General features: G+C 41.8%; 1 protein-coding gene across 1 annotated transcript in view; it reads left to right on the top strand.

The window, feature by feature from the left end:
• The window catches only part of SPATA16 (spermatogenesis associated 16), a 249,682-nt gene that overhangs the window by 123,034 nt on the left and 102,017 nt on the right, over positions 1-24,631 (top strand). The window contains exon 4 of the mRNA XM_058189000.1: positions 11,668-11,752. Within this exon, the coding sequence (XP_058044983.1) occupies positions 11,668-11,752 (85 nt within the window). The remainder of the gene's footprint in view (positions 1-11,667; positions 11,753-24,631) is intronic.

The raw sequence follows: 24,631 nt of genomic DNA, 5'->3' as shown, positions 1-24,631 counted from the left end.
GTTCCTACGTTTCCACCCTCATTGCATCGGCAGATAACCGCCCGGCCGCCCTGTTTGGTGACCCGTTCCTCCTTCAACAGGAGGGACGGGATGACCCTGCAGGGACGAGCCGAGGAGTTTAATGGTTATCTATACGATAAAATCGTTCAGCTTCGTGATGGCTTGGATCATGATTGCGATGATTCAGCCGAGGCGGCAGAGACTCGTCTTGTTGAGGTTATTTGGGATGAGTTTGATTCTGTGGCTCTCGAGGACGTGGACAGGTTGCTGGGGAGGTTGCATGCAACTACGTGTTTACTGGACCCGTGCCCTTCCTGGTTAGTACTGGCTGCTCAGGAAGTGACACGAGGCTGGCTCCAGGGGATTATAAATGCTTCTTTGGTTGAAGGGGCTTTCCCCACCGCTTTGAAGGAGGCGGTGGTGAGACCCCTCCTGAAGAAGCCTTCCCTGGACCCAGCTATTTTGGGTAATTATCGTCCAGTCTCCAACCTTCGCTTTTTAGCGAAGATTGTAGAGAGTGTGGTTGCATGGCAGCTTCCCCGGCATCTGGAGGAAGCTGTCTATCTAGACCTGTTCCAGTCCGGCTTCCGACCCAGTTACAGCACGGAGACGGCTTTGGTCGCATTGGTGGATGACCTCTGGAGGGCCAGGGACAGGGGTTGTTCCTCTGCCTTGGTCCTATTAGATCTCTCAGCGGCTTTTGATACCATCGACCATGGTATCTTGCTGCGCCGGTTGGAGGGGTTGGGAGTGGGAGGCACCGTTTATTGGTGGTTCTCCTCCTATCTCTCCGACCAGTCGCAGACAGTGTTGACAGGGGGGCAGAGGTCGTCCGCGAGGTGCCTCACTTGTGGGGTACCTCAGGGGTCGATTCTCTCGCCTACCCTGTTCAACATCTACATGAAGCCGCTGGGTGAGGTCATCAGTGGTTTCGGGGTGAGTTATCATCTGTACGCTGATGATACTCAGCTGTACTTTTCCACCCCGGACCACCCCAACGAAGCGGTCGAAGTGCTGTCCCGGTGCCTGGAAGCCGTACGGGTCTGGATGGGGAGAAACAGACTCAAGCTCAATCCCTCCAAGACGGAGTGGCTGTGGATGCCGGCACCCCGGTACAGTCAGCTGCATCCGCAGCTGACTGTTGGGGGCGAGTTAGTGGCCCCAAAGGAGGTGGTTCGCAACTTGGGTGTCCTCCTGGATGGTCGGCTGTCCTTTGATGAACATCTGGCGGCCGTCACCAGGAGGGCCTTTTACCAAGTTCGCTTGGTTCGCCAGTTGCGTCCCTTCCTTGACCGGGATGCCTTATGCACAGTCACCACGCCTGGTTACGCCTCGCTGGATTATTGCAATGCTCTCTACATGGGGCTGCCTTGAGGTGCACCCGAGGCTGCAGTTAGTCCAGAATGCAGCTGCGCTGAGTGGTAACGGGAGCCGCTCGTGGCTCCCATGTAACACCACTGCTCCGTAGTCTGCACTGGCTTCCTGTAGTCTTCGGTGCGCTTCAAGATCCTGGTTACCACCTTTAAAGCGCCCATGGCTTAGGACCCGGTACTTACGAGACCGCCTGCTGTTACCTTATGCCTCCCATCGACCAGACGCTCACAGAGAGGGCCTTCTCAGGTGCCGTCCGCCAAACAATGTCGGCTGGCGGCCCCCAGGAGTAGGGCCTTCTCTGTGGGAGCACCAACACTCTGGAACGAACTCCCCCCTAGCTTACGTCAACTGCCTGATCTTCGGACCTTTCGTCGTGAGCTTAAAACATATTTATTCATTCAAGCAGGACTGGCATAAATAGTTGATTTTAAATTGGGGTTTTAATAATATTTTAAATTTTTAAATGTTTTAATTATCGGCCGTATAGTAATAGTTCATTTTAAATTCTTTTAATTGTATATATTCTGTGTTTTTATTTTGGCTGTACTTTGGGAGTCCTTTGGGAGAAGGGCGGTATAGAAATTTAATAAACTAAATAAATAAATAAATGATGAGTACGCTGAAAACCTGATGTATTAGGGATACATCACCATGGAGAGAATCTGTCCATGTGGTCACAAGAAGTCAAAATGACTTGATGGCACATAATCAATCATTACCAAATAATTAGTCTATTCGACTAATATATTATTGCACAACCTAGTTATTTTATCTTAATTTCATTAATATTGATAGTTTTCAGGTTGCATTTGTTTTACATTAAGAATGTACGTAAACCTATAAAGGGCATTTCTTTGTATAGATATTGGGTTCAATTTGTTTTAGTTGTATATATTAGTTTTACCGGGTTGGTTAGTAAGTTGCAAACTAAATCCGTTGGATGGAATTTTGGAACTGTTGTGTTTCATTTAGTTTTGTATGGTGTCTAGGTAAAGGTATGTGATGAATTATTATTATGAAAAAAATATTTTACAGACCAACACAGCTTGTTTTAGTCACCATAGTTGTACAGTGGTGGCCAAAATTGTGGAAACCTTTTGGGAAAAGTGTATTTTCTAAAACTAGCTAATAACACCACCTTTTTTTAGAGTAGTACCATAAAATTATATATCAATGGAAAGATAATTTAATCAAGAATGTAATGCAATAACTTTTATGTAGGACTTTGCTGTTAGAATAGCAGTTACAGTGTAAAGAAGAAAAGTGAAAAACATAGAAAAAAAGAGATATACAAAAATATAGAAAAAACAAAAATTTTCACATCAGTTAATACTTAGTTGGGTAACCTTTAGCATAAATTACGGCCTTACAACATCTTCCCATGGAGTGAACCAAGTCTTTTAGTTCTGCAGCTGTTATAATGTGAAACCAAGATTGAATGATTGCTTCTATTAACTGGGTTTTATTGCTGGGTCACTTCTGACTAACAAGTTTCTTTAGTGGGCTTCATAGATTTTCAATTGGGTTAAGGTCTGGGCTGCTCCCAGGCCATTCCAGCAGTGGAATATGATTATCTTGAAACTCCAAAAAAAAGTGGTGTTATTAACCATCAAACCTCAAAAATACACTTTTCCCAAAATGTTTCCACAATTTTGGCCACTACTGTAATGTCTCTAACCTGATCTGCATACTGTAACTTTCACTCTGGAGCACAACCAGTGGTGGGATTCAAATAATTTAACAACTGGTTCTCTGCCCTAATGATTTCTTCCAACAACCAGTTCACCAAATTGCTCAGAAAGTTAACAACCGGTTCTCCCGAAGTGGTGCGAAGTGGCTGAATCCCACCACTGAGCACAACGTAGAATTTTGTTGACTAAAAATGCATATCCATCTACATCTGCAAAGGAGCCAAAGAAGATAACACACAAACTTTGTAATTGTGCCCTCCAGTTTCTATCATAGGTCTTGACTCCACCCAGTGGCAACATAGAGCAAATAATATCCATTAACTGCAGCCCATCGGCTCAACTATGATGCAGATCAAACTTCATTGTCCTAAAACACACAAAATTGTTGTTGTTGCTTCTACAAAAAAAAAAAAGGATGTTAATTTTTTTCCAGATCAACTTCCGGCATACTTTGTATCAAACTGTTGAGTGTGTTTGTTTTAGTTTGTTTTAGATTTTTAGAATCTTCTTCATCTCAGTTACTTGGAAATTCTTGAAGTTGATTCATACAACAGGTTAATTGAATATACTAAATTAACACATTTTTTGACTTTACACAGTATACTGAATCAAAAATTGAACTTTTATCTCTCCCAATGGTATTGGATTAGGGTTCCTATCATTTTTAGAATCCATTCTGTGTCAAGACATTGAGAAGTTCAATAATATCCAAAAGGCCCCAAACTTTCAATCACTCCCCATAAGATTTACAATGGTTCTAAAATATAATGAGCTTTTGCATGAAATAGTTCCACAGCTTTCCATCCTCAACACTTTTTCTTATCAGTGCTATGATTACCACTAGCTAGTAGTCCTACCCTTCAGAAACTCTAGAACTTTTCATTCTACCAGTAAAGGAAAATATTTGTAGTTCAGTGTTGAAATGAGGGGTTCTTGATGATGATGTTACCTAGTTTGGATAATGAAATGTTTGCAAGAATACAACCAATCTTAGAGGGCACCAAGGTTTCATCCTCCTTGTAAAAAACTGAGAAATCAGCCACTTCGTCTTCATTCTTTTCACCCTGATAAATGTTATGTGCACTGCCCCTGCTGTAATGCCATTCCGCTATTTAATTGTGACAGAGGTTGTATTCAGCAGGTTCTGACCTGTTCTGGAGAACCGGTAGCGGAAATTTTGAGTAGTTCAGAGAACCGGTAAATACCACCTCTGACTGGGCCCTCCCCCATCTATTCTCTGCTTTCTGTGTCCCAGCTGATTGGGAGGAAATGGGGATTTTGCAGTAATCTTCCCCTGGAGTGGTGAGGGAATTTTACGGTATCCTTCCCCTGCCATGCCCACCAAGCCACGCCCACCAAACCATGCCACACCCACCAAGCCATGCCAACAGAACGGGTGGTAAAACTTATGAGATCATAAAGCTCTCACAAGATTTCGTCCCTTGTATCCCAAGCTCTAGCGAATACAATCAGACATACAGTAGTTTGTCAAAACCGTGTGAGAGCTTAGATTAGATTTTTGGCATCTTTCCACGTGACTTCATGCAACAGTCAATTTGGTTGGGGCAGGGTATACATTTGGTAAGTAAATAAATGCAGTTAATAACATTTCCCTACATGTGCTTCTCCCAAGAGATGTAGGTTCAGATGTTTAGTCTGGAAACATTATAGCTGTAATTTTCTTGCATAAAACTATCAGCGCCATTTTGAAGGAAGGAAAGGTGGTTTTGGGTTCCAGGAGAACCATGTTGCTGACTTCTTACTGAAGACTACAACCTGTCATCCAGGATCTCTGAGACAGACCTTGGAGGGCAATCGAAGGATGGAGCCATGTTTGTTAAGAGGTCCAGGGTCTATTCATAAAAACGACAGCCCACTTGTAGCAGCCTCTTCTGAGGCTGATCCATGTGTTTTACAACATAAATTTTCACCCTGCATTAGAGAAGTGGGATGGCTTTATGGCAAGACACAGAGAGAGAAATGTTACATTTGCAAATCAATGAAATGGATGAGAAGATGCAGCCCGCACTGCCAACAGCAAATATGGAGAAAGCAAGCCACTAGCTTATTCTGCCCCAACTAATTTCACTTGGCAAACACCAGGGTGACTTGGCAGAGGCAACAGAATAACATTCATTCCACAATGAGTGAAGAGAGAGATGACATTTGAGACTGCAGATCTGTACAATTTAATATCTTAAAACTATGGCTGCTTTGGAAGTGTCAGGTTGTGTAATGAATTAACAACAATTTATATAACTCACAGCTTTTTTCCAAATAATGCCAGCTGGAAGTGTTTGTGCTGTTAAAATACGTCTTAAAACTTCCTTTCTTCTTTGCATGTTCTAATCTGGGGCATCTATGAAGCACAGAAAAGGTATGTGACTCACACCTAAGTTGTTTTATTGCTTCGTGCTCAACCGCAAGCCACCTAGCCCTATTATAGGTTAGTGCAGGGGTCTGCAAATTTGACTCTTTTAAGTCTTGTGGACTTCAACTCCCAGAGTTCCTCAGCCAGCTTTGGTTGAGTTGAAGTCCACAAGTCTTAAAAGAGCCAAGTTTGCAGACCCCTGGGTTAGTGCGTACTATCCAACACAAGAATTGAAGGACTCCTTCTAGTTCATCCAAACTAGAGCTTATTTATACTAATATAATATCCCAAAATATGAACCAAGACAGATTCTAATGATGTGATATTTATCATCCTTGGATGCCAAATGTCAAAGTCTATGATTTCAGATCTACTATACCAAGTACCCTCTACTAGTCTTGCTTAGTACTATCAGTGGATTTTAAAGAAAATGCTATTATCTAGTACTGTGCATGTGTATTTCAGGGGTCAACAAAACTAGCCATGCAGTTCCTTAGACCTAGATATAGAATCATGGGGCTGGAAGTGACCTTGAAGTTCTTCTAGTCTTACCTCCTGGTGGAGAGACTTTATACCAGGGGTCGGCAACCTTAAACACTCAAAGAGCCACAAAGCTCCTAACTGGAAACCCCCACCCCCATTCAATTCTGAAGCTGACCAGAAGTCCTGTTCCCCCACCATAGAGTCTCCTCCTAGTGCAGCGTCCTTTTTCCTTTACCTGTCCTAACCAAAAACCCTATCAATTGTGGAGCTGACCAGTGACAGAAAGCCGCAGCAGAGGGATGAAAGAGCCACATGCGGCTCCTGAGCCACAGGTTGCTGACCCCTGCTTTGTACCATCCTGGACAAATGGTTGTACAATCTTTCAATAGAAACCTCCAGTGATGGTCCACCCACAATTCCAGGAGGCAAGCTGTTCCATTGATCAATTGTTCTGACTATCAGGAAATGTGTCCTTAGTTCCAAGTCAGATCTCTCTTCGACAAGCTTTCATCCTTGGTTCTTGTCCTACCTTGGAGAATAAGTCAGCCCTTCTTCTCCGTGAGAGCCCCTTCAAATACTGGACGTTCCAATTGTTTGGAATTTAATACTGCAATGTCTCTGTACTGTAAAATATCTCAACGAGGCTTCTGGCACATTTGGGGCCCGTGACGTTAATCGCTTCTGGATGAGACCAAACATTTGGGGTGGTTTAGCATTGCAGATGTTTAAGTCCCCCGTTTCAATTCACAGAACTTCTGAACTCTTTCCCCCAAATGAATCTGTTTCTGCCTACTTTTAGAGTGCAGCCCTCGACATGCAGGAAAAAGCATGATGCAATGAATACTGTTCTGAGCTTGTAGATTCATAAATACTAAACAGCAGATGTTGCTATCTTAGACAAACCATGGCATAGAGGGTGGCAGCATTGTCCAGTGCTTATTACTAACATCAATAAGGGCTGTTGATCTTAAGGATCAACAGCCCTAGCCCAATGTATGTACTGGAAGCAGGGGATGTAATGTATGGGTCCCAACCACGCCATTTATGGACTTTGTTTAATGGTTAGAGTGATGAGTCTTCCTAAACCCCCAGTTGTGCTCAAAGCATTGGGTCTACAATATGTTCTATTTTTAATTTAGCTCTACCAACCAAAATTTATTAAATGGTTTTGCTAGGGCACCCACAAGACTTAGAACAGTTAAGGCTCCTAACCAAAGTGGTGCTTTATTGCCTACATAAATCATAGATAGAGTAGGCAAGGAGAACCATGGATCTCTCAAAGTTGCTGATTTGTGTATAAACATCAGCATCTCCACCATTGGCCAAAATAGCTAAAGCTGTTAAAAGTTCTGGTAGCAGGATCTATTTCCCCATTCTATTACAGAGGTCATCATTCTTCATCAGTTATTCGGTTATGTCCAATCCTTACCCACTCTGTGGATCAGCATTTTCTATGTCCCTCTGGTCTCGCACCACCTCCTTCAGATCTGCCCGAGCCAACCCGAACAGTGGTTAGAATGTAGTATTGCAAGCTAACTCTGCTGACTGCCATCAGTTCAATCCTGACTGGCTCAAGGTTGACTCAGCTTTCCATCCTTCCGAGATAGGTAAAATGAAGACCCAGATTGTTGGGGGCAATGTGCCAACTCTATAAACCGCTTAGAGAGGGCTGGAAAGTATATAAGTCTAAGTGCTGTTGCTTAAGTGCTATTTTTGCAGTCCATGGGATTTGTAATAGTTGCCTCCAGCATCACGATTCACAGATAGCTACCCTTCTCCTATCTGCCTTTTCCAGAGTCCACATTTCACAGCCATAAGAATAGAATGGAATAGAATGGAATTTTTTATTGGCCAAGTGTGATTGGACACACAAGGAATTTTTCTTGGTGCATATGCTCTCAGTGTACATAAAAGAAAAGATACGTTCATCAAGGTACAACATTTACAACACAAATGATGGTCAATATATCAATATGAATCATAAGGATTGCCAGCAACAAAGTTACAGTCATAAGTGGAAAGAGATTGGTGATGGGAACTATGAGAAGATTAATAGTAGTGCAGATTTAGTAAATAGTTTGACAGCGTTGAGGGAATTATTTGTTTAGCAGAGTGATGGCCTTCAGGAAAAAACTGTTCTTGTGTCTAGTTGTTCTGGTGTGCAGTGCTCTATAGCGTCGTTTTGAGGGTAGGAGTTGAAACAGTTTATGTCCAGGATGCAAGGGATCTGTAAATATTTTCACGGCCCTCTTCTTGATTCGTGCAGTATACAGGTCCTCAATGGAAGGCAGGTTGGTAGCAATTATTTTTTCTGCAGATCTAATTATCCTCTGAAGTCTGTGTCTTTCTTGTTGGGTTGCAGAACCGAACCAGACAGTTATAGAGGTGCAAATGACAGACTCAATAATAAGTAGCAATTGGAAAAAATATTGCACGTCTACCTTCCTCAAAATCCAGAAGTTGGGGGAAAAAAATCACTTCAACTCCCCAAATTTTCTTTTGGAGATGTTGACCGGGCGATGAAGCACTTCTTAGGAGTCATCATGGTGGGAATGACTATCCAGAGTATCAGTGTAGCATTGCTCCTCCATAACAGCCAAATGACTTTGAACTGTTTGTGATTTAAATCCTGCATTTCCTTTATTTTCAATTGGCCATATCTCATTAAGAACATAATGCAGCTTGTGAAAACATGTCCTGGAGTAGGATTACTACTGGCCTGGGACTAAGGCTTTTTTAACTAGAGGGAGACTTTCAGAGTCAATTTACAGTAATGTCAAGGAGCAATAAATACGTTGGTGATGGAACAGGGTGGGCAGGAGAGAGATGGGGAACTACATGCTGATAGGAAAACATCAACAAATAAACTTTTTGTGCTAGTAATTAGACACACAAGATTATTATATGTTTAATTGACTAAAGTGACAATTTGGAATTGCATCTAGTTGCATTTAATTGGATTTGGAACCTCCAGAGACGAAGAAACTGAGAGGAGTATTGGAGGAGTTACCATAAAAAGCGAAGTGATTTTCTGAAGTCTGTTAAAGCTTGCATTAATATCCACTTGCACAATAGTTTTTAATATCCTCCCAGCCTAATAAGAGGAACTGGCAGTTGTTACAACACTTGGGATACTAAAGCATATTTAATTAGTTGCAGCATTTGCTATCTCTTTCCCTTCCTCCCATCGGTCCATTCCATAACTACTACTGTAACGTAATCAAAGGTGAACTACATTTGACTTTGCCACAAGGTTGAGCTATTCTCTGACACCATCAACACACCGTGGATCTGTGTGTATATAAATTCTGCCTGTATGCAATACAATGGGTCCCTAAATACTTCAAAGCGAAGCAAAATAAAACATTTTTTGGGAGGGGGAGGTAGACAAAATATTTGCGTATTCACAATGCATGTGGAAACACGTATCAACTGCTAGGAGAATAATGGCTCACATCTTCGCTATCTCATAAGACTGTGTTTCCATGGAGGTTATTGATTATGATAAGCACAGCTATGAAGATAGGCTATTATAAACAGATCCTTTTTATAGAGATGGGCAAAGGAGGTGAGTGGAAGGGAGGGAGGAGCGCCTAGGTCAGCGAACTTTCTTTTTTCCCTCCGGTGCCGAAAGTGCGCACGCTTGTAACAATACACACACACACATGTGACAGCACCCATAATGCAATGTGCACCCTCCTGCACATACACACATGACCCCACCCCATGCTCCCCGTGTATGCACCCCGAACCGCGCATGTACCCCCAGCCCCCTGCACATGCGCTCCGCTCCCTCCCACGCCCCATTTTTTTTAAATTTGAATTTATATCCCGCCCTTCTCCAAAGACTCAGGGCGGCTTACACTGTGTTAAGCAATAGTCTTCATCCATTTGTATATTATATACAAAGTCAACTTTATTGCCCCCAACAATCTGGGTCCTCATTTTACCTACCTTATAAAGGATGGAAGGCTGAGTCAACCTTGGGCTTGGTGGGACTTGAACTTGCAGTAATTGCAAGCAGCTGTGTTAATAACAGACAGACTTAGTCTGCTGAGCCACCAGAGGCCCTGGTTTTGGGCCTGGAAAGCTGCCTGCACCAACCTTTGCCGGCAGGAACGGCCTGCTCCATGCCCAGAAGCAGCAGTGCAACAGCCACCGCCACCAGGGATGAGGGAGCGGCAATGGTGGAGACAGGCGGGCTGGGGCTTCCCTCCCTCTCTGCCCGACTGGCCAGCTCAGGTGCACAGGGCAGCATTTTTTTTACTCTCAGCTGAGATACATTTTTTTTTCCTTTTAAGCTGAGATTGTTTCACTTTGGAAATTTTATTCATCTCTCATTCTCAATACATGTGGGGATTACAAAGGGAATCAGGCAGCCACAGACCAGCAGCCTCTTGGTCTGACGGCCTTGGCCAAATCTCTGCCCCTCAGCCACTTTAGTGACTTCACGACTCCACTGCCCACAGGCTTCCCCAGCCACTTGCCAGCCGGGCTTTCTGCAGGCCACAGCCAGGCAGGGCCCGTCACTGTTTTTCCCTTGCTTGGTGTGTCAGGCACTTGAGCAACCTGGCTATCTCGTGCCGAGAACCACGTTGCCCTGCCACGCTCGCCCAGCTGACTGTGAGTCTTTTGCACATCGCCAGGCCAGAGGGCAACCGGGTACTGGCCCGTTCCCTGGTGAGCTTTCAAAGAAAACTGTTCCTCATTTGAACAGGTCATCTGTGGTTGTGTGCCACCAGCACACAGAGATTTTCCCAGGATAGCTTCTGACTAAGTTAGCCATGTTGTCCAAACACAGCTAGAAATGTTTCTCTAGTTTAGCGAGAGAAAAAGACGAAAGCTGCCCATCAAGTCAGCATGAATTTTTAAATTTAATTTATTTTATTTATTTATTTTGTCAAACACATGAGATAACAGGTATAAGTATAAACATGGACATGAGCACAGGTAATTAGTACAAATAAATGGGACAGTGGGACAGGGACGGAAGGCACGTTGATGTGCTTATGCACACCCCCTTATGGACCTCTTAGGAATGGGGTGAAGTCCAGGGAAGACAGTTTAAGGTTGAAGCTATGGGGATTTGAGGATGTAACAACAGAGTCAGGTAGAGCATTCCAGGCATTGACCACTCTGTTGCTGAAATCGTGTTTTCTACAATCGATTTAGAGCAGTTTACCTTGAGTTTGTATCTACTGTTTGCCTGTGTATTATTGTGGTTGAAGCTGAAGTAGTCATTGACAGGTAGGATGTTGTAGCAGACAATTTTGTGTATTTAGGTCAGACCATAGGCGGCGTAGTTCCAGGTTGTCCAAGCCCAAAATTTCAAGCCTGGTAGCATAAGACAGCCTATTGTGAGCAGAGGAGTGGAGTACTCTTCTCGTGAAATACTTCTGGACCCGTTCAATTGTATTAATGTCTGATATATAGTGTGGATTCCAAGCAGACAAGCTGTATTCAAGAACTGGTCTGGCAAAGGTTTTGTATGCCCTAGTTTGCAATGGTGGATACCCTTTCAGTTATCTCTTATTGCTACACTTTCTCCACTGACAATGGGACAGAGCAAGCGAGGCAATTCATCAGATCAGATTTTGCACAGAAGATTCTTCTATCTTCTGCTCTGGTAGTTCCATGGTTTATGTACCATGGGCCTTTGTGTCATAAGTATTACATTTGTATGTTCCTGTTTCTCTTCTTTACCCTTTAATATATGTTCCATTTTTTTAAATTCTCTTACGCCACTAGAAGCACCATGATTGCTGACTACACGTACTGGCTGTCTGGAGGAAGAGACCAGCATACCAGCAAGCTCATCAAACTGTATTGGCAGGTAAAAATGGATGGCCTAACTAAGAGAGAGATGCCCTCATTGCTCTCCAAACCTAGATGAAGGATTGGTGTTTAAAAGACTGCCAGCTAAGATAGCTCTGGGACTTATCAATCACAAAGCCATTGTATATGGCCGCAACGTATTTATAATGAAGGAGATTTTTTTTCCCTAAGACTAATTTTGGGGGGGGGGGAATCAAGGTTGTTAGCTGTGACACATAATTCAGTTTTACTGAGTATAATAAAATTTCAACATTGATAGACACACTCACACGCATGCATACACATAGAATAGAATAGAATAGAATAGAATAGAATAGAATAGAATAGAATAGAATAGAATAGAATAGAATAGAATAGAATAGAATAGAATTTTATTGGCCAAGTGTGATTGGACACACAAGGAATTTGTCTTGATGCATATGCTCTCAGTGTACATAAAAGAAAAGATACGTTCATCAAGGTACAACATTTACAACACAATTGATGGTCAATATATCAATATAAATCATAAGGATTGCCAGCAACAAGTTATAGTCATACAGTCATAAATGGAAAGAGATTGGTGATGGGAACTATGAGAAGATTAATAGTAGTGCAGATTCAGTAAATAGTTTGACAGTGTTGATGGAATTATTTGTTTAGCAGAGTGATGGCCTTCGGGGAAAAACTGTTCTTGTGTCTAGTTGTTCTGGTGTGCAGTGCTCTATAGCGTCGTTTTGAGGGTAGTAGTTGAAACAGTTTATGTCCAGGATGCGAGGGGTCTGTAAATATTTCCACGGCCCTCTTCTTGATTTGTGCAGTATACAGGTCCTCAATGGAAGGCAGGTTGGTAGCAATTATTTTTTCTGCAGCTCTAATTATCCTCTGAAGTCTGTGTTTTTCTTGTTGGGTTGCAGAACCGAACCAGACAGTTATAGTTATAGAATAAAACATAGATAAAATTCAGTCATACTAGCTTCAGTTCAATTTTTCTGAAGTTCCTTGGAACCTGCACTTTTGCTAGCCAAAACGCTATTCATATAGCAAGTCAAGCATTCTGCTTTGTCAAGAAAATAGTTTTCAGGAAGTTGAATTTTGCAACCAATGGTCTATTTTGCCCTTTCCAAACCATTATATGGAACCAGTTATTTTAGCAGATTTCACATATCACTGAATCGAGTGACATCATTTATTGTAGTAGTTTCAATATATCCAAAAGTAGATTTCAACATGTATTTTGAACCAGAATACAACCACTGTTATTCAATCGTTCAGTTGCTTCCAACTTCTCTTACCTCAATACATATCATTTACCAGGACTGTCAATGAGTAACTCAAAAATGTTTGAGTTTTCATAGGCTCATGCTCATCTCATCCATCTCCTGTCATTTTTTTTTATTTTGTCAAGGATATATAAGATTACAGATAAAAGTGTAAACATGATTATGAATACATGAAATGTATAAACATGATTATGAATACATGAAATGGATACAAATAGAAAGGGAGAGTAGGGCAGGGGCGGTAGGCACGCTGGTGCGCTTATGCACGCCCCTTACAGAACTCTTAGGAATGGGGTGAAGTCAACAGTAGACAGTCTAAAGTTAAGGTTTTGGGGGTTTGGGGAAGAAATGTGCGAGGATCCACAAGATTCCAACACAAGGAGCTAATCAGAGTGTATGTTTAATGTTTAATGTTACTTGCCTATGGATAGGAATCTTGCCAGACTAAACTATTCAGTATGGAACTGCTAGATTAACAGAATAACAGACTTGGAAGGGACCTTGGAGGTCTTCTAATCTAACACAGTGCTCAAGCAGCAGCCTATATACCATTAGCACTATGATGTTTAGGGAGGGTCTCCTTTTAGCCTCTTCATTTGCCAGGAGTTTCAGGGCTAGCTAGCTTTTTCCATCCTCCCCTCAACTCAGTCCAGTTCCCATCACACCTCAGCAGGAATGGGAAGAAAGAGGAAGAATAACAAAACCCATTTTGAACTTGTGTCAGAACATTCAGTGCATGCAGGAAAGGGTGGAGCTTGCAATGTGACCCTGTGATGCTATTTTCATGATTCTGACCAGAGCCACAACTACTGTGAGCCATCATACCAGTGATAGCACTTAACCATCTTGTATTCTGTTGGCCTTTTTTTACAACGGCCTTCAAGTTTTTCTATCCAGTGAATCTTTCACTCACATTATTTATCTAAAATATTTAAGTTCCAGGTTCCTTATTAGTGATTTCAGTCAGCAGTCTGTGTTTACTTCCTCTAATCTTGAATGATTTGTTCTTTTTGTGGCACAAGATACTCTGAGCAATTTTTTTCCAGCACCACAATCCAAAGTGAAGTTCTTCTTCACACAGCCTCTCCGATGACAGTTAGCCATGTGTTATACTGAGAATACCCTGGTCTGGGTATAACTCTTTTTGGTCAATGTGGTATCTCTCTGTTTGTGTTATTATCATTCTCCCAAGTTGCAGAACATATATTTATTTCCTGGCCACCTTCACCATTCCTGTGAATTTTTGAGCTTAGAAAGATAAACCCAGTTACTCCTTCAATGTAACAGAATAACAAAATAACAGCAGGAGAGCTTGAAGGTCTTCTAACCCCCTGCTAGAGCAGAAATCACTATACCATTTCAAACAAGTGGTTGTCCAGTCTTCTTAAAAACCTTGAGTGAGGGAACACCCACAACTTCTGAAGGCAAGCTTTCTTTTTCTCCTATTTGTACTGGGTTGGCATTGCTTGTTGACATAATGTTAGTTTGTTATTGTGATGGTTTTAATGATAAGCAGCAGATTTGTTTGCCCTTACTTATTTCATCCTGAACAAAGCAGTCCTTGCTCCCAGCTATGAAACTAATCTTGTAATGGTATGTAGGAATGATCTTAGGAGGAAGAGATGCTGTCTAGGAGACAGTCAGATAATAGAGGGCATAGCAGGAGGTTATGAACCAGCAGGTTCTGACAGGTTCTGAAGAACCGGCAGTGGAAATTTTGAGTAGTTCGGAGAATCGTCAAATACCATCTCTGACTGGCCCCAGAGTGGAGATTTTGCAGTATCCTTCCCCTGGGGGTGGGAATGGAGATTTTGCAGTATCCTTCCCCTGCCACACCCACCAAGCCACACCACGCCCACCAAGCCACACCCACAGAACCGGTAGTAAAAAAAAAATTGGATTTCACTGCGTAGCCTGCAGTTGCATAAAAGGACTGGGATCCTATGGCATATTTTTCAGCTGCTATATGGGTTCTTTTATTTGTTTGGTTTTCTTATGATGGGTAACCTGACTTTTTTTCCTAATTTGTCTGTTTTGTATAGCCATCTCATAACCGTGATTCTGGGTGGCAAACATATGATTAAAACAGAAGAAAACAAAGCAGCAAGATAAAAATAAATAACAATACAAAGTAATGACAGAGACAATGGTGCCCAAGGACAACTATCTCAATCCATACATCCACAGTCATGTCAAGGGGGAAAAAAGCATACTAACAGATTAATCTAGCCTATAGGCTAAATCCATTTTCTCAACCTTGATAACATGAAGACCTATGGACTTCAATTCCCAGAATTCCTCAGCCAACATGCTGGCCATGGAGTTCTGGGAGTTGAAATCCATATATCTTAAAGCTGCCAAGGTTGAAAAACACTGATCTAGGTCAGTGGTGGGTTTCTAAATTTTTTACTACCGGTTCTGTGGGTGTGGCTTGGTGGGTGTGGCGTGGCTTTGGTGGGCGTGGCTTGGTGGGCGTGGCAGGGGAAGGTTACTGCAAAAATCCCCATTTCCTCCTGATCAGCTGTGACTTGAGAGGCAGAGAATAGTAGGGGGCGGGGCCAGTCAGAATTTTTATTACCGGTTCTCGAACTACTCAAAATTTCCGCTACCAGTTCTCCAGAACTGGTCAGAACTTGCTAAAACCCACGTCTGATCTAGGTCTTCAAGGGCTTTTTTGGATTCACACAGCATGGAAAATAATAAAAATCCTAACAGAGGTCAGCATTAGCAAAAGTTAGCATTGCATACAATTGAATGTCTTATATTTTTAGTTAAAAATGCTATGCCAGCAATTAGGAAATGGATATCACTGTGTTTTCATGAGGCTATCTTTCACTGAGTCATGCTGTTAGTCCAGTTATCATGTCAAGGCTATGAAAACAGCAAACTATTTTCTGTTTTCAGAAGATTTATTTTTCTAGGCAAAGGAGATTTTATTTATAGTATCAAAATACAAGGAAATTTCATTGTTAATTGTTAAAGAGTTGTCTGGGGAGGGGAGAGGCAGAGAAAGAAAGAGCCAAGAGTGAGTCATAGCTATAATTTATACCATTAGAGGGAAGAAGAGGGACGCTTATAGATGAAATTCAGAAAACTGACAAAAGAGCGAGTGAAATAGAAGAGAGTTCATTATACTCTACTCCTTATACCCTGTCTGAACATTTGTCAAAAAGAAGAGGGAAGGTTCTTAATATGGTTGGTGTCAGGATGAATCCAGGCCGGTTTAGCTCACGCTGGTAAAGCCTGTTATTAAGAACACAGTAGCCTGCAATTACTGCAGGTTCGAGCCCGGCCCAAGGTTGACTCAGCCTTCCATCCTTTATAAGGTAGGTAAAATGAGGACCCAGATTGTTGGGGGGGCAATAAGTTGACTTTGTAAAAATATACAAATAGAATGAGACTATTGCCTTATACACTGTAAGCCGCCCTGAGTCTTCGGAGAAGGGCGGGGTATAAATGTAAACAAAAAAAAAAAAAAGATAGCAGGAAGTGGAAAAAAATGCTTGTGCAGCAGCGAGGCAGTGAAAAATAGGTTGTGCAAAACTTTGAGACCCAATGAAATGTCTGCTGAGTAAACCTATTGAAGCCAATTTGTGTGTCATAGCAAAGACCAATGCAGTGAAACAAATCAGGATGCTGCAATGAATCCACTGCAAACTCACTGACTTTTCTGATGATTCTGGGATTCTTATCAGCAATGATGCTGGCAAGGCTCCAACTAATGAACCCAAGCAAATCAGAAATCTGAGGCTAAAATCCTCCTCAAAGAACTTCTTTATTGAGTACATCATATCGGCACTGCTTAAAGGAAAACCAACTCTAAATTATTCCCGCAGTTTCAGTATAATTAAAATAGGAACTAACCCCATCCCCAAGTGTCACAGGTCACATTGGCCAATTAAATCAATTGATGGGCTCTCCAGGCAGTCTTTCCCCGACCTTATCTGTTACCAGTACAGGTGAGCTTGGTTCCCATGAGAAAGATCTCTGTTGTGTCTAGTAAGGCGTTCCAACCTCCTTCCCCCTTTCCCCATCTGTGTGGCAACTGAGGAACAGAAAAATGGCTTCTGCCAGGTTCGGTTCAAAGTTGACAGATGCAAGTTTACTTCTCTGTATAGGAAAAGCTAAGGAGCTTAAGCAGTTAGGTGGAACTCATCTACTTTGACATGGACATGAGTGCTGTGCCATTGAATTTTATCGTCTCATTAAAATTGGAGCCTATCTGAGTTTCGCTGGGGTGTGATGACTGATTCACGCTTCTTTCACTTTCTGAACAGGGGCAATCATAAGACTTCACTGCTCGCTAATGGTATATCTTATGCTGATCCAGCCCACAAAACTGGGAATTCAAAGTTGGAAGCTCCATATATCACTCATAGTTGACCAGTCCAGAACACACTCCTGGACCAGTCTTAAAAGTTCTGCATTATCTGGGGGCAAGTTTAAGTTTCTCAGCAGGGAGTGAATGGGTGCCAGGCTAAAGCGGTCATGTTGCAAACATTTACTACTTTTAAGAGAAGAGGTAGGAATAGCAATACCAATAGACTTATATACCATTTCATAGTGCTTTACAGCACTTTCTAAGTGGTTTAAGGGACGTGGTGGTGTAGTAGGCTTGTTGATCGAAAGGTCGGCAGTTCAGCGGTTTGAATCCCTAGTGCAGCGGTTTGAATCCCTAGTGCCGCGTAATGGAGTGAGCTCCCATTACTTGTCCCAGCTTCTGCCAACCTAGCAGTTCGAAAGCACATAAAATATGCAAGTAGAAAAATAGGGACCACCTTTTGTGGGAAGGTAACAGCGTTCCGTGAGCCTTTGGCATTTAGTCATGCCGGCCACATGACCACAGAGACCTCTTCAGACAGTGCTGGCTCTTTGGCTTTGAAATGGAGATGAGCACCGCCCCCTAGAGTCGGGAATGACTAGCACGTATGTGCGAGGGGAATCTTTACCTTTACCTAAGTGGTTTAAAGAGGCAGCATAATGCTCCCAACAATCTGGGTCCTCATTTTACCGACTTCATAAGGATGGAAGGCTGAACCGGTCAGGATCGACCTACTTGTAGTTGACAGAATTAGCCTACAATACTGCATTCTAATCACTGTCCCACCATGGCTTTTCACCACAACTGAATACCACAAAGGCCATGTTGATTATACCATCCTCCATTCCTAAAGCTTTTCTATTTTTGTGGCACTATAGTCCACTGTGCCAACCTTCTTCTGGTTATTGCGATGAAGACACAACTTTGATATAGTAGAATACTGCTTAGAAGACACCTGACCCATCACAAGACCCTCACCTGACATGATCCTCATCTAACATGACCTCTCCATCACAAGACCTACTGACCACACCAAGCCCATATAAGCAGAAGAACACCGACACTGTCATCCCTTAAATTCAGCTCAAGATGCTACTTGGCCTGGTAACAATTTGCCAATGTGCTTTGCCCAAGTCAGCTGTCAGCCCTTCCAGGTCAACCAGTCACGAAACGCAACTAGATGAGCTCATTCTACTTCATTGCCAGCATATATTAACAAAATCTTTCATGTCTGAAGGTGCAAATCTCCCATTGCTTCTCTTCATCTGTCCTTCAAGGTCATTTTCATATACCGTCACACCAGCACTCCACTGAGGCTAGTCATGAGCTGATTCTGCCTCAGCACAAGCCAAACCTGCAAACCGTCTTTGTCAACCTTCTTGGCACTTCACAGAAAAATAGTGATCGGAGCCAGCAAGACTACCCTTCTCTACTAGGGCACATTAGCTGGCATTCTTCATGTAGCATGCCAAGCCTAGCATTCAGAAAAATAAGTAGAAAGGGAGAAGGAACCTATTTTCTGTGGTCTTTTGATAGTGTTATTGGAACAAAAAGCTTGTGATGAAACTGTTGAGGACATCCAGCTGAAAGCTGTCAGGAGAATTGTCTCTAAAGATTTGTTTATGTATTTATTTATGCATTTTAAATTAAATTATTTGCTTCAGTTTATATGGCCACCCACTTGCAAGCGATTCTGGGCAACTAGTAAGAATCGGGAAAATGCAGAAAAATGAAAAAGAACATAAAAGAACATTTGTAAAATCTACTATCCCTACTGTTTTCATCATCTTAGTCTGCCAAAAACAAAGAAAAAAAATAAGAAAAGCAGCTTTAGGGTTTTTGATGGTTTCCCATTATACCTTACCGCCATTTTTTCCTCCCAAATTCAGTCTCTGTTGAAGTCAAACTGAATCAGTTGGTCCTCAAATTTAGAAATGTAAATTTAAACCGAATCATAGCTTTCAAAGATCAAGGATATTCATACCCAGCAAGTAAAGACTTGTTGGATAAGAGAGAAAGTAAAGAATGCACTTAAAGTTGGAAGTTCCATATATCAAGAACGGTAAATACAGGTAGTTCTCCACTTACAACCACAATTGAGCCCAACATTTCTGTCGCTAAGCAAAACAATTGTTAAGTGGGTTTTGCCCCATTGTATGACTTTTTTTGCCACAGCTATTAAGTGAACCAACTGCAGTTGTTAAGTGAGTAACCCAGTTGTTAAACGAATCAGCTTTCCCGTTGACTCTGCTTGTCACCTTTGCTTCGCAAAAGGTGATCACATGACCCTGAAACTCTGCAACCGTCATAGATATGAGTCAGTTGCCAAGCACTTGAATTTTGATCATGTGACCATGGGGATGCTTCAACGGTCATAAGTGTGAAAAATGGTCATACGTTGCCTTTTTTCAGTGCTATTGTAACGTCAAACAGTCACTAAATGAACTGTCGTAAGTCAAGGGCTATCTGTATAATTCAACAAAATTAAATATTTAATGGGATGTAGTGATCCCATTACTAAGGGAGTGTACTAAGGGATTACTAAGATTACTAAGATTACTAAGAGTGTACTAAGGGAGTGTATTAAGGGATGTAGTGATCCCATTACTAAGGTGGCTCAGGGGCTAGGATGTTGAGCTTGTCGATCGAAAGGTCGGCAGCTCAGTGGTTCGAATCCCTAGTGCTGCTGTGTAACGGGGTGAGCTCCCATTACTTGTCCCAGCTTCTGCCAACCGAGCAGTTTCGAAAGCACGTAAAATATGCAAGTAGAAAAATAGGGACCACCTTTTGTGGGAAGGTAACAGCGTTCCGTGAGCCTTTGGCATTGAGTCATGCCAGCCACATGACCATGGAGATGTCTTTGGACAGTGCTGGCTTTTCGGCTTTGAAATGGAGATGAGCACCGCCCCCTAGAGTCGGCAACGACTAGCACGTATGTGCGAGGGGAACCTTTACCTTTAGTGATATCTGTCTGAATTTAAAGGTCCAAATCTAGTTATATAAAGTTAGAAAGACACAACTAGGAAAAGGATAGGGTGGCAATAAAGAAGATTTCTAGCTGCCCAAAAGACAGAAGTTAATATCTAGCATCTTGATAAATCTGCAACTGTCAATACTAGATAAACATGATATAAATTAAACCTCAGACTATTGAGAAACACATGACATGACCCTCACCTGACCCATCACAAGATCCTCACCTGACATGGTCCTCATCTAACGTGACCTCTCCATCAGAAGACCTACCAACCACACCAAGCCCCTATAAGCAGAAGAACACCGACACTGTCATCCCTTAAATTTGGCTGATGATGCTACTTAGCCTGGTAACAAAACGTTCGGAAATCAACCCACAAACTCGAAGAACAAACCTCCACCCTCATTGAGAAACAGTTGATAAGCGTTGCCTTGAATGGGATATGGAAGTTGTACAGAGAGATTGTAAAGAAAATGGGACAAATTTTCCCAACTAAAACTGGAAAGATTGGCGAAGTCCACAAAGATTACTGAAGTTCCTTGGTGGCTTTAAGATATGTAAACCTCAACTCCCCAAATTCCTCGGACAGCCTGAATTGAAATTCAAACATCTTAAAGCTGACAAGGCTGAGAAACACAATATTAGGTAACATTTCCAGGCCAAATAACATCTTCTAAGCCAAGGTACAATTGGAAAAAGAAGGAAATGAACTGGTATTCTATTTTAATTTTTCCTTTAATCCCAATAAAAGCTGGGCTTGTTCAAAAGTACTGTGGCCAGCTTTAATTTTTCTGCGATACCCGTTTAGAAGTCTATAAAGACCAAGTTCTATTTGCATTATTACATTTGGAGACCTGCCATTTCGTTCAAAGTAAACAGTATTTCAGGGTCTGAAAGCATTTATTAATATACTGTCTCAACGTTAAGGTAATGCCAAAAATAAGATGTCATATCTGTGCATGCCTATGATTCTGTGTAACCAAAGCAACAGTGCTGATTATAGACTCTTTTATGCTAGCGAACCAGAATTCAGAATAACTTCAGAATTCTTTTATTAAAAAATTGCACTTAGCTACTGAGAAATATACGGCAGGCTTGAGAAAGACGTGGAAAAGGACTTTAACACTAGGAAAATGTATGTTTAATTGTCACATGTCATGTGTGCATGATTTTAATAGAACGGTAAAACATTTTTGTCGAAAAAGTTAAAAAAAAATACTTTTTTTGGCTGTTGTTCGGGTGCTTTTTTTTAGTGGAATCAGTACAGGTGGTCCTCGACTTACAACGGTTCACTTAGTGACCGTTCAAAGTTACAACGGCACTGAAAAATGTGACTTATGGCCATTTTTCAAAGGTCCAACCTTTGCAGCATCCCCAGGATCACGTGATCAAAATTCAGATACTTGGCAAGTGGTTCATACTTATGATCACTGCTGTGTCCCACTATCATGTCATCAACTTTTGCAACCTTCTGCCAAGCAATGTCAATGGGGACGCCAGATTCCCTTAGCAACCAAGGTCCTAACTTAGGAACTGCAATGATTCATTTAACAACTGTGGCAGGAAAGATCATAAAAAGGAGCAAAACTCACTTAACAAATATCTCACTTAACACCAGAAATTGGGGGCTCCATTGTGGTCGTAAGTCGAGGACTACCTGTAATGGGTTAGTCTGAAGAATGGATATTTAAGCCTGTAACATCATTGATTTACGGTACACTACTCTCAAATAATGACACTTAGTCTCAGTTGGTTTTACTATTTAATCCTTCATTCAGTGACAGTCACTAAATGAACCATTGTAAGTCGAGGGTTACCTGTATTATGGCATATCCTTTATTTCCTTCCGTCTCCCTTTCCTTTCCAGCCATAATACTGACTTGTCCTCATTCTTCCAAAGTTTTTTTTTTTTTTTTTTGGTGATAGGGGATCCATCATATTCCTTTTTAAGCTGTGTGGTTGATTAATTACCAGTTTGGTTATTTTTCTACCTGTCCTGTTTCCTTATCAACGTTGCCTAGATCCTCTTCCTGCCTCTCAGATTTTCTTTCGGCATATTCTACATCATAAAAAGATCCATCCGCTAAAGGTCTTTTCCCAAATCGATAAGTTCAGATGGATAACAGAGCAATCTGATTTCTCCCAAAGGTGCTTTTTCAAGAGGCAACTGGACTTTCTGGTTTTTCTTTGAAGACGTTTCACTTCTCAGCCAAGAAGAGCTGAAGAAGCTTCTTGGATGAGAATTGAAATGTCTGCAAAGAAAAACAATAAAGTCCAGTTGCCTCTTGAAAAAACACCTTTGGGACAATCATGACCTGGTTGACTGAGAATCTTCATAGACATAAATCTGATTTCTGGCTCATATCCCAGATTAAATTGGTTTAGGTTTAAATAAGAGGGCCATTGTCTACCATTGCAATCTGGATTCCTTCTATTCCTTCTAGTGAATAAGTGCCTACTTCTTTCCACATCATGCCTTCTGCTTACTGGGGGTTTTTTCCCCCCTTTCTTCAATCCAAAATACCTTACCGGGGTCAATCTAAAATATGTTGCTTTTTTTGAGACAAAAGGCAAGATGGTGCCACCTCCTCAACCACCTACTCCTTTCCATATATAGATGCTGATGGGGTGGACAGGTGTGTCTTAATTCAGCACCAGCAATAGAATAATCAGGGACAGCGGGTAAACAGATTTCTTTCATGCCTGAACACAAGTTTACCCCACATTGTATGTTTCAATTTTATCTGAACAAAGATACATTCCCCCATCAAAATCAGCATTTCCCCCAGTGTTGCAATGATGCGCGTAATGGAGAAAATCCACAGTCCTGCTGCATGTATAGAACCAACCAACTGTACAGGTAGTCCTTGACTTATGGTCACAATTGGGCTAGGGAGTTCAGTCATAAGTAGATGTGGTGGTCAGTCAAGGCACTCATGTGCCAACATTTTTCATAGTAATAGTTTAAGTAAAACACAGTACCAGTGTAGTGAATCACACAGGTTTTTTTTTTAGTTTTTTTTTTATTTACATTTATATCCCGCCCTTCTCCGAAGACTCAGGGTGGCTTACAGTGTATAAGGCAATAGTCTCATTCTATTTGTATATTTACAAAGTCAACTTATTGCCCCCCCAACAATCTGGGTCCTCATTTTACCTACCTTATAAAGGATGGAAGGCTGAGTCAACCTTGGGCCGGGCTTGAACCTGCAGTAATTGTAGGCTGCTGTGTTCTAATAACAGGCTTCTTTACAGCCTGAGCTACCACGGCCCATGACCACAGTTGAGGGTTATTTGCTTAATCCTTTTTTTTGAATGGGCAATTTTGGCAGAAACCAGCAAAAAAAAAAATCAATCAAAGTTACGTGACCACGAGATGCTGCAATCTGGTCAGAAGTGTGGGCCAGTTGCCAAGTGCCCAACTATAAAAACCATGATGTGACCAGGGAATGGGGGAAGCACCATATTTGATGAAGATTAGAAATGGTTTGCAGGCCATCAAGAACCTATTCCATGGATGCTGTAACTCTCAATTGTCTTAAAACAATGGTCATAAGTTGAAGACTATCTGTAACTGCTTGCTTGTTTCTTTCAGCCAGTTTTTTCCAATGCCTTTTGTATCTCTAGAACAAGGGTATCAAACTCACGTTGTCACAACATCACGTGACGTATCACAACTTTTTTCCCTTTCTCTAAACCGGGCGTGGGCGTGGCCAGCACATGACACATCTTGCCTGCGAGTTTGACACCCCTGTTCTAGAGTAGTGCTTCTTAACCGTGGCAGCTTTAAGATGTGTGGACCTCAACCCCCAGAATTCTTAAAATAATCAAGATTGAGAAACACTGCTCTAAATCTATCAACCTGTGCTGGCAGGAGTAATATTATACTGAAAAAGCTACCTTTTTTTGCATATAAAGTATCCCAGATTCAATCCAATCCTGATCAAAATTCAAACGCTTGGCATTTGGTTCATATTTATGATAATTGCAGAGTCCTGGGGCTATATGATCTCCTTTCGCGACCTTTTGACAAGCAATTTCAGAAGGGGAAGCCAGATTTACTCAACAACTGTGTTAGTAACTTAACAGCAGCAGCAATTCACTTAATAACTGTGGCAAGAAAGGTTGTAAAAATGGACAAAACTCACTTAACAACCGACTTACTTAGCAACAGAAATTTTAGGCTCAATGGGAGTCATAAGTCAAAGACTACCTGTATAGAGCATTATACAGATCCTTTCCCAAACCATCTCTGACCATGGTTGAGGATGGAAAGGACAGTCGTCTCTGTAGCCTTGTCAAAGTGTTTTGTCAATT

Source organism: Ahaetulla prasina, chromosome 6 (assembly GCF_028640845.1).
Source record: "Ahaetulla prasina isolate Xishuangbanna chromosome 6, ASM2864084v1, whole genome shotgun sequence".
NCBI lineage: Eukaryota > Metazoa > Chordata > Lepidosauria > Squamata > Colubridae > Ahaetulla > Ahaetulla prasina.
Note: the sequence above shows the minus strand (reverse complement) of the source record. Positions and strands in the feature narration are given on the sequence as shown.